General features: G+C 33.9%; 1 protein-coding gene across 2 annotated transcripts in view; it reads left to right on the forward strand.

Annotated features, from left to right (window-relative positions):
* LOC105460194 (putative defense protein 3) overlaps positions 1 to 4828 on the forward strand; it is a 6971-nt gene extending 2143 nt beyond the window's left edge. For both annotated transcript variants that reach the window (XM_011706641.1, XM_011706635.1), the window contains exons 3-4: positions 1591 to 1798; positions 4545 to 4828. In XM_011706641.1, the coding sequence (XP_011704943.1) occupies positions 1591 to 1798; positions 4545 to 4605 (269 nt within the window). In that variant the 3' untranslated portion in view covers positions 4606 to 4828. The remainder of the gene's footprint in view (positions 1 to 1590; positions 1799 to 4544) is intronic.
* Positions 4829 to 10974: the final 6146 nt, after the last annotated feature.

Raw genomic sequence — 10974 nt, forward strand, 5'->3', positions numbered from 1 at the left:
TAATGCGGATCCCGCATATAGACAAAAATTAAATTTAAATTTTTGTCTATATGCGGGATCCGCATTACAAACATTAGTTGACACACATTGGTTCCGCAATACGAGTTTTCAATTACAAGTCTCACTTTGACGTTATATTGCATAAGTATAGCAGCTAGTTCTCAGAATTCACTTTAACTCACACTTTCGTTTCAACCTTCCTCCGCGGAATGACATCTACGTTCAATCATGCGTAACTCACGTAAGCAAAATGCTCGCATGCTCGAAAATGTAACGGGTGCACTTATCCCTTTTGTCCGCCTAATTCGCCATTGCTTCACGCAAACGTGTTCAACGAAGCTAACAGAATACATTGTTACGGACATTTAACATATTTCGTGGTTGTGATTTCGATAAACCCAATTATCTCATGTTGAAAATGCGTCTTTAACAAGTCCTTTTTTTCCAAAACAATTTTGCGATTTCAATAGCTTTTAAAACAAGATAATTAATGTAACATTTTTAGAAGGATAAAAAAGAAACGACAAAATCACATATATTGATATTTAAAAATTAAGTGTAATTTTATTTCTGAGTTTTAGACTTTTCGAAATTCAACGAGACATTTTATCAAACGCTGTGACAGTGATAAGGACAATTTGATAAATATGAAATATGCAGATTAATTTTATACAGATCACGAATGCCCAACTAATTTCTCCGAGGGGCCAGATTTCAAATTTTAGCCATTGCTCGTGGGCTAATTAATATCAAGTTGCTCTCTTTGCGTTACCAGGGACTACCACATGAAGTATAATCTAAATTTCATAATTTGAAATACGATCGCGGGCCGGACGTTGGGCATCCGTGCTACAGATTATATTATATACCTACATTGAAATGTACTACTTTACAAAATTTTCTATATAATCATTAATCTATATCCAGGGAGAAATTATTGGTCTATAAACGTTGATTCGACGTCTATAGACATCGAATTGACGTCGAATCGATATCTATATAAATATCGAATCGACGTCTATAGACCGATCATTTTTGTCTGGGTATCTAATAATGTCATTTATATTTCAAATATAAAATTCTTACTCTTCATTTTTGTATCATTATTTTACATTTATTCTTTTGAAATTAATGTTACTTAATGCTTTCTTCATCCCACTGTTATCTGATAAACGATACGATACTACAAAGCAAAAATTCAATTATTTTTGAGCTATAATTCTTAGTTACAGCATCATAATATAACACTGACAGAATTTGAAGAATTATTTCTCTTCTTTGCAATTTATATCCAGTTTATTCATGCTTACATTCGTTTCAAATCTCTTATCAGATATAAATTAAGATTACTGTTGCGAGCGTTATATGTTCGACTATCTACTATATATTTCTTTTATATGAAATTACTTTGCCGACGGATTCGCGCGATTGCTTGGAGCACGTGAAATTCACATGTGCCACGACAATATGCGTGCTATATATATGTTATTTCAAACACAGAAATACGCTGGCGATAGGAGATGGGCCGAATTTTATCCGAGCAAATGGCGCATCGATAATACATTATTGCAACTCGGTTCTATTTTTCAGTCAAAATTACGGGCGCACCGTTCAAAGGATTCTTCATACAGGCGCGTGACTCCAATACAAATAAATGGATTGGATCCTGGACGCGTACGCCGAACACGTTTGTACATGGCGAGTGCAGTGCCGTGACGCACACCGATCCGCACGATAAGGAGCAAGCCACCTTCATTTGGAGCGCACCGGCGGACGCACAAGGCAGCGTTTACTTCACGTAAGTGCCACGGTTCTCTAACAACGCAAATCCCCATGGGAAATGTCCGTTCATGCATTATATAATGATGGAATGTAGGAAGGACGATGTTGAGAGTTGTTGCAAATTGCGGCCGCTGAGATCCGCGTTGTTCGTATAATTATCAAGCGTTCCTCGTGAGATATAATTTCGATGAGACGCTACAAACAGCATATATTATTATGTTTATGATTCAGATAATTGCTTGAGAATTATATAATGAAATTTCCGATGGTAATTTACACTTTGCATATATTCACATCAACAATTGTGAGCATAGCTCAAGCTTGTATATACGCATTTTATTTAACTGCACAATCCAACTTCTAAAAGTTACATAATTATAATTTATGTATCAATTATGTAATTATAATTATGATTTATGTATCATTATGTAATCAAATAATTATTCTTGATAGAAAAATATCTCGAATTTCCTTTTTTTATTAGGAAGATTTTAAGTTTAAGTAGTAGTAAAAAATTCCCCCTAAAATAAAATTTCATCTGAAAATAATATAAACAATTCTTGATTTTTCAAAACTTAGAAATTATCTAGTTATCTCATAATTACAGATTTTTCAAAAATGAAATAATTTAAGTTTCAAAAAATAAAAAATTATTTAAATTATTTTTACAAAAGATAAATATCAATTGTATATACTTGCATATATAATTCTTTATATATATTTAAATAGTTTTAAAATATCATCACACACAAAAGTCAACACATTCTAAATCAATTAATTTCTTTTTTCATAAAAATAAATCCTCAATGTACTTGTACTATTATGTATAACCTTAATAATATAGTGTTTTTTTATTATTAATAAGGATATTAAAATATTTATTTTAATACGCGTTTTAAAATCCATTTTCTACACGAATAGGTATATACTTCACGATGCGTCCGAACGAAGCAAATTTAATAATAGCAAAACGAGCACACACAATTTGATTTGTAAATTTAGTTATAAAAATTTCTTATATTAAATTTTTTAAAACGATTTTGTAGATGAATGAATAGCACTCATATATTTAATTTTTTGTATGAATATAAAGAATCTTAAAGTATCTTTTTAAAATTCTAGATATTCTATAATCTTATCACCTTTTTATCGTTAATAAAGATATTTAGTCACTTCTTTTCAATACACATATTCACGCAAACGTATATTTCATGCAGTTGAATCAAATTTAATAACCGTAAAATGAAAGATATATACCTAATGCACGCGCAATAATTCGCGGTCGGTTCGCAATGGCGCAGTGGGACTAATTGTATGACGTCGACCACTGGAAATAATTGCTTTTACTATTCGGTCATTCGTTATTTCACGCATATGTGAGATTTATTAATAATCCGGTGAATTTCCCAGCACGGTTTTACATTGGAAAGGACAGCAAGCCGTTGGTCTCTCACCTTGAGCGCTTTGTACGTCAGGAACAAGCGCTATAAAACTGTTTACTATTTTAAATTATCTCGACATTTAATCAAATTATGCAGATGAAATATTTTTGTATAAATTTTGTGTTATTATAAGAATTCTTAAATAATGAAAAATATTTTAATAATTTTGAATTAACTTGTTTCTAATAACAGAAGATAGAAAATTGAAAGAAATAGATAATTTTTGGATCATGAAATAAAATCAAAAGCTTTTCTCGAGCTTTTCCATAAATTTTGAAATACAATTAAGGTAAACGTACCAGTGACCGGACATGTACCTATATTAGGATACGTACACAAAAACTTATTATTATATAAGTAATCTTTAAGTGCTTTTACAATTAAATTTTGATATAATAAAAAAAGCATTTGAGATTAATAAATTTTATGTAAGTGCCCAGACATAGGTACATACATGGTTTCTAACCATCCAGTCATTGGTTGTTTACCTTACAAATAAAAGCTTAAAATTGCTTTATTTTTAGAATATTGCAATAATGTAGAGTACTAGTACTAGAGAGACTCTAAAATTTTACTTCTCTTTTTTTCTTTTTAGGAAAAATGAATGATTTTATCAAAGACTTTCAGAAAAGATCAAACGTATTACAATAGCTTATACTTTATATACACATATATATATATATATATATATATATATATATATATATACTTAAAATATATAAGTGCATATGTATATCAAGTATAAACTATTGTAAACTGTTATAAAATATATGTATATACATATATATATATATATATATATATATAGTATATATATATAATAATAGATAATATGTCACCGTCAAAACCCGTAATTGTTAAAACTCGATTGTACTAGTTAAAACTAGTTTTAAATTTAGTTGAAACGAGATCTATATCTATAATTGTACTGTGTCACATGGATTTTCGATTTTCCATGCATAGCGAGATTTAGATTCTTTCTCCCCTCTTTCCCTGTTTACGGGGCGAAATAAAATCTATAATTATACTGTCCATAGATTTTTCATTTTACGTCTAATCAATCATTCTAGTTTTAACTAGTGAATTCAAGTTTTAACGGTAACATATACCTTATATATTATTATCTTTTAAAATATATTCAACAATAATTTAATTTAAAAGCTCCAATTTGCTAAATTAAAAAACTACAATTATGAATTGTAATCGAAAATTAGAGATATATATAATTTACTTATATTTTAATAAATATTTATGTTGAAAAATGAATGAAAAATGTTTATAGTGATTTATTACAATAATATGTGTATCTTGCTGTTTCAGTGGAACTGTATTAAAGGACTATGCAACATTCTGGTCCGATCTTGTGTCGCAGGTGGCATAATAATTCGTCAGCATATACTGTCTGCATCTTTACTCGTCGACGAAGTGCTTTCGCCAAAAGATAGATTCCATTTTTTACAAAAATTTTAAAATTTTATTCGTATGTTGTGTATTTTGACATATCTGTGACACGTTATACAATATATATTTTATAAATCTTGTATTTTTGTACCATCGCGGGAATGCCGAGCGTTTTAATTAATAAAAGATCATCAAAACGGGTATGTTGATCGTTTCGTGCGTTCGTTAATCGCATCTTTATTTTTAGAGAGAGCATATCATTAAGGAACAGTCACCGTGACATTTATCCATCAGATGTTTTTTTTCCTGCAGTTGGTTTATTTATTTATTTGCTTTCCAATAAAATAATGGAGAGGAATCGTAAACGAAAGAGATTCTCGATCTGTTTTCGTAATACGACAGTAGACACGTTTTCGTAATAATCGACCGAATGTGAATTATTATTTCTGCGGCGTCCTAGAAGAACTCGTTTTGCCATTAAGGAAAGTTACTCAAGTCGGTTGGTAAACGTATATGTATACGTAGTTCGATCGATGAAAAAGGAGATGAAAAAGGAGTCTTCATAATTTTTTATATAAAATTTCAAAATAAAAAGATCTTTATTCGTTATTTGTTATTCAAATTATCAAGAGATCCGTTGAAATATACAGATCATTTGAGTAGATCGATTTATGATGAAATTTTAACAGTTAACGCATTTCATTTTTATAATACACAATTTTATGGTATAAACTAAAGAGTATAAACTAAAGAGGGTATAAACTAAAGAGTATAAACTATTTAAAATATTTAAAATATTTAGAGAGCATAAAATTTTCTTATGGAAATGTGTATGCACTTTACCATGACAGAATATAAAGTTTCCTATCTTGAATATCTATATGTTTAAGAAATAATTTTATAATTCTAAAGCTGAAATTACGTGACAAGAATTTTTTTTATTACAAGCGCTACATTTTTAAAGTTTATATTTAATTACGGATAAAAAACATAAAGCTAGATCGCGCGTGTTTGACATTCCGTTTTATTTGTCTGACACACGCGTTGCGCATGCAAATGTAACGTAAATTAAAATTTTTAATAAATGTAATCTACTTCAATTATCTCGTACCAATTTCACAGAAAAAAAATGATCTGCAACGTTTGTTATTGTGTAAAAAATTTGATTTTCGGTGCCAAAGATTCTAAAGATCGCTGCTGCACGTCACGCTGGGGGGAACATGTAAGTGAACTTGGGTGGATTACTACACATCTCGCAGCGTCTTGGCGAAGGTTCCGCTATTTCCTCATCCCGTTAATGGAGCTCAGCACGCTTTTACGTGAGCAGAAGAATCGAGGAGCGTATTACATAAGAGTCGGCTTGCCCTGGAAAAAGTGGGCCACACTGGTATTACAGACCTGACAAGTCAAAGACTCCTTTTTTCTTGCTCTTGCCACTTGGCTCTGCTCGAAGGGATCCAGGAAATTGATCCGGCATCGTCTTTATATTTCTCTTGATAGACATCGGAACGTTGACATGAATGTCCAACCATTATGTGGCCCTTTTTACTTTTTTTTACTTCTTTATTATGATTAATAGTCGCAGAGTGATAAATTATATGCGCTATTGTAATTATTATACAATGTAATAATTCGAATAATTAACTATCGGTCGAATTTATTAAGTCCAGCTTAATGTTTTGAAGGAGATTAGACGCGAGATGCTAGAAATACGTATGTTGCTTTTCGGCGAAAAAAGAGTTAAGTATATCACATAATCAATGAAGTTATTATTAGGATGATATAGATGGATGTTATAAATGGACGGAAGCGACGGCGACACTTTAATCTGTACATATCTAGAGTGAAAAATCGAATGATAATAAATCGGAAGATTAATTACTTTTTTATTTATAACATTAGTCACAGTTAATATAAGAAAAAACAAAACTAATTAACATTAAAATAGCTTAATAAATATAATAAGATAAGCTATATATATATATATATATATATACTATTATTATATATATATATATTTTATATCTATTTTATATATATATATATATATATACATATATAACAGATTGCGTAAATCTATGCAATAATATAAAATTCATGTAATAAAGAAGATTGGTAATAAAAATTTGATAAACATAGTGAGAATTTTGGTTCGCAAGTATTTATCGCATGATACGAGAACGTTTCGAGAAAAGATTGCGCTAGATATATTCGGATGACGTTGTAATAGCATGTACAATTAATATCAAAGGCGACTCAGGCGACGCAGCATTACATTAGTTGGAATATAATTATAGCGCACGTCTATGTCCCATGTGACTAGTCCGATAATTATCACCTGAAATTGATCGACGTGTGCACGATTCCTGATGGACTTACTTAGTTAGAGTGATACCGCTACCTCATCCATTAAATTCCACCTATATGAACTATAAAGAACTTTTGATAATTTACGCACATCTCTATAATTTACGATCGTCCTTTTGCATTAAGTATAATACAATACATCGATATGTCCAAATTGTAAGTTTAATTACGTTTCCCATAAATTATATATAATGTCCAAAATATTGATTATTTTTATATGTATTTGCATCCTGCAACATAAAATATGATTTTGGCAACTACACAATACCGTTTTGGACGTAGACAACTTTCGTCAACAAGAAATAATATTTCGTTTACACGTTATAAATTTTTGATATTATAAGTATAACACTTATATCATGTAATATTGTGTAATATATTTATTTTAATAACATAATATTATATATATTTTTTACTTGCGCTAAATATAATAATATATAGATATTCTTTTTTTTATTAATGCCTTTTATATTAATCATATAATTTTCTTATACTATCTACAATATTAATCTTAATTGGCAGTCGTTTCATGTTTGCAGGATAAGTGTGTACGGCAAAGTTTAGCTGACGTCATAATATAACCATCGATTAAGGAGTGAAATTATGATCGCACGGTTAGATCCAGAGTTTTCACGGAAATACTCATATGCGTCATCCGTACTTATAATACATGAAGTCTTATGGTGCTTGTAACATAGACAAAATACCGAGAAAATACAAGTCAAAGTAAATTATTAATGTAGAGCAAACGCAAAGATCAGTCCAGAAATGTTAGTTTACTTTTTATTGAATCACTCATAATTCTCGGCAGTGGTTATAAAAACAGCTAGAAAGCTTTTAAAAATAGAAATATCAATAATAATTTATTATTTTTATTAATTTTGATTGCAAACAAAAATTTATCAAAACAAGTTCTATAATTATTAATGATTTTCGACTGAAGAAAGAAAGATTTCCATTTTTCGAAAAAAAGTTAATAAATTTAATTGACTTATTTAAAAATTGTTAATAAAGATATACATAAAATATATTGCTAATAAAAAATTAGTTTGTCTATACAGAAAGTAAAAAATTAGTTTGTCTATACAGAAAGTTTCGAAATCTTTGACAAAACGGAATTGACAGAATTTATGACAGAAATTTAAATTTAATTTAAAAGAAAGCTGTTACTTGCGGCATCTTTTAATTGCATATACATGTAATAAACATATTTATTTATTAAACAACTCAATTTAAAATAACTCGAAGTAAAGCTCTGAAAATGTAAATTCTAAATATATTAAGATTTTGTCAGTTGTTTGTGAATCGCGAGCTACATCATCATACCGCTCCGCTTATTTAAGAAAGAGATTGATCAAGAATCCATCATCGAAAAGTTAAGTAAAGATCTATCGGGAGACTTTCCGGCATTATATCGATATTCATATTAACTTAGCGTGGCGAAACCGTCGCGTTGCATCCACCCTCTGATACCGCCGTGATCCCACCAAACCGCGCGATTGTGCGTCCCTTAGAAGCGGGGTGCATGATCGTGTCCCATGCGCTGCGTCATTACCAGCACACGGCACAGCACATCGTCGACGATGACGACGACGACGACGACGACGACGGTGTCATTTGCGTTCCACTCGTCTAAGTAACGGCGACGACGGTGGCGGGTACACCGACGGGTCTTGCCTGAGAAATGACTCAGAGGCATTGCGCTCTGTCGCTGTCCCGACGACGCCGCGACGGCCGCGGCGGGTGGCCGTGAGGGGGTGGACGCCGCGGAGAGCAACACCGCCAGCACGCTATCACCATGCCACATGACGCCGCACCGCGCCGCGTCGCGCCGCGCCGCGCCAACACCGGCGGTCAAGGGGGTGGAAACGTGGCTCGGTCGTATTGCGCAGAACGCCGGCGCCCTGGCGTCGCGACGACCCTCGTCGGGGTGAGTCAGGCCGGTCGTTGCTTGGTGCCCGCGCCTTTCCGCCACGGGTACGCGGCACAATCGCACGGTGTACGTACGACGCGACGCGACGCTACGCTACGGCGCGAGCGCGCGATCGTCGGTCCCACCATCTCGCCTTCGTCCGGACACTGCGCCTCCGTCGTCCGAATCGTCGCGGAATCGCACGCGCCAACCCTTCGCGATCAAGCGCGAGGGAGTCTGGACGCGCCGGCGGCCTTTGAACGACGACGCGACGACGAGCCGCTAGATCGCCAAGGGCGCGGGGGGGATCCACGCGGGCGGAAGCGAGAGAAATAGAGACAAGAGGGAAGAAAGCTACGACACGTCGAGCACCGCGGCGGCGACTATGCGCGTCATCGATCGCGCGCGCCTCCGCGATCGGCCGGAGATGTGATACCGGAAGTAGGCCAGGCAGGGTTGACCTGCGTGGGGCGTGCAGGTACGCGGCGTACGGGTGCGTGCGTGCGTGCCGTGCATAGGCCGCAGGTGTGCTGCCGCGTGGGCCCGCGGGGGGGTCCGAGCAGTCGTAGAGATGAGCGTCGCCGCGACGACCTGCCCGTCGCCGTCGCCGACGTACCCGACGTCGGGGACAAACCCCTGGTGCAGCACCACCGCCGTGCGGCTCTTCTGCGTCGTCCTGGTCTCCTCCTGGATTATCCTTGATCAGCCGGCCCTGGGGCTGCCGGATCCCTCGGAGCGGTCGACCGCGCAAGGTAAGACCTTTAAGTTCGCTTCATCCGCGCTCGTGCGCGTATGATTCTCGCCGCGCGTCACGAGTAATGAGATAACGCGCGTCATGAGATAACGCGTTTTTCGCGTTCTTCTTGGAAATAATACGTGCGACTGATAAATATTTTGATTGGGAAAACCTGGCTAGGAATTCCGGATTTGTATTCTGCAGTTATTTATTTTATTTTCCGCACTAATGATCTTTATTTGTCATCTTTATTTGGTCTTCATTTCGCACACGAATGCTTTACAATACATTTAAACGATAATGATTAATTATATAATTTATGTGCATATACACTGTCAATAGTAAATAAAATATTTAAAGCAAAAACTTGCAAAGTGTTGTTTACAGAAGTTTGTTTATAATTTGTACTGCTGTTTCCCAATATGTACCGTGCAAGCAAAGATGCTTTGTCTATGCTTCATGTCACAGAAAACATGAACGCTATATTTCTCTAGTTTTTTTCTGTGTTTTTAAATGTATGTCTAATTTATTTTAAAGATCAATTTCATTTTATATTAATGCTTAATACTTTTATATAATTTTCAATCTGTAACAACATCAAACGTGATCTTGATGAATAAAAGAAGGAAGGTCAAGATCAAGTGAAATTTCAAGTAACAATGAAAAAGTTTAAAAAATATTTGGACAGCAGAGATAATAATTCTTTTATTTCTAAAAGATTAAAAGATTTTCTCGGCAACATTTTAAATCTTTCTGTCCTACGTTTTGAAAGTATGAGTAAGAGGTTTCATTAAGGTCATAAAGAGTTGATGATGATATTGCATGTAAAAGATGCGTACGAGAGGCAAGCTATATCACACAAATAGCTATATCGAGCATACATGCAGTATTATTATCGAACATAATGATAAGCGATAAGCCAAGTAAATTGCCAAGATTTTACTCGTTTGTTTCCATTGAAAATTTGATGATCAATACAACTGGTGTCTAATACTATAATCCACATTAAAATTATCGTACTACATAAGTTATTAGATCTGTTATCATAATTGTAATAAGTTATTATACTACATAACATATATGATAAGTCAAATAAATTTCCAAGATTTTGTTCGTTTATGTGTATTGTGCCTATTTTATTGAGACTCATTTCTATTATTTGTTTCTATTGAAAATTCAATAAACCGATGTAACTTAATTATTCTATAACCCGCATTAAAATTAAAGTAAAGAGCTTCATGGAAACGCTTATTTCACGAATTAAACGACGTTATTTCTCGCGACATGTGTGCATTTGGTCGGGTATCTGGTTTCCTTAACTTTTCTTGTTTGCA

The sequence above is a fragment of the Wasmannia auropunctata genome, unplaced genomic scaffold (genome assembly GCF_000956235.1).
Source record: "Wasmannia auropunctata unplaced genomic scaffold, wasmannia.A_1.0 LD336101.1, whole genome shotgun sequence".
In the NCBI taxonomy this organism is placed as follows: domain Eukaryota; kingdom Metazoa; phylum Arthropoda; class Insecta; order Hymenoptera; family Formicidae; genus Wasmannia; species Wasmannia auropunctata.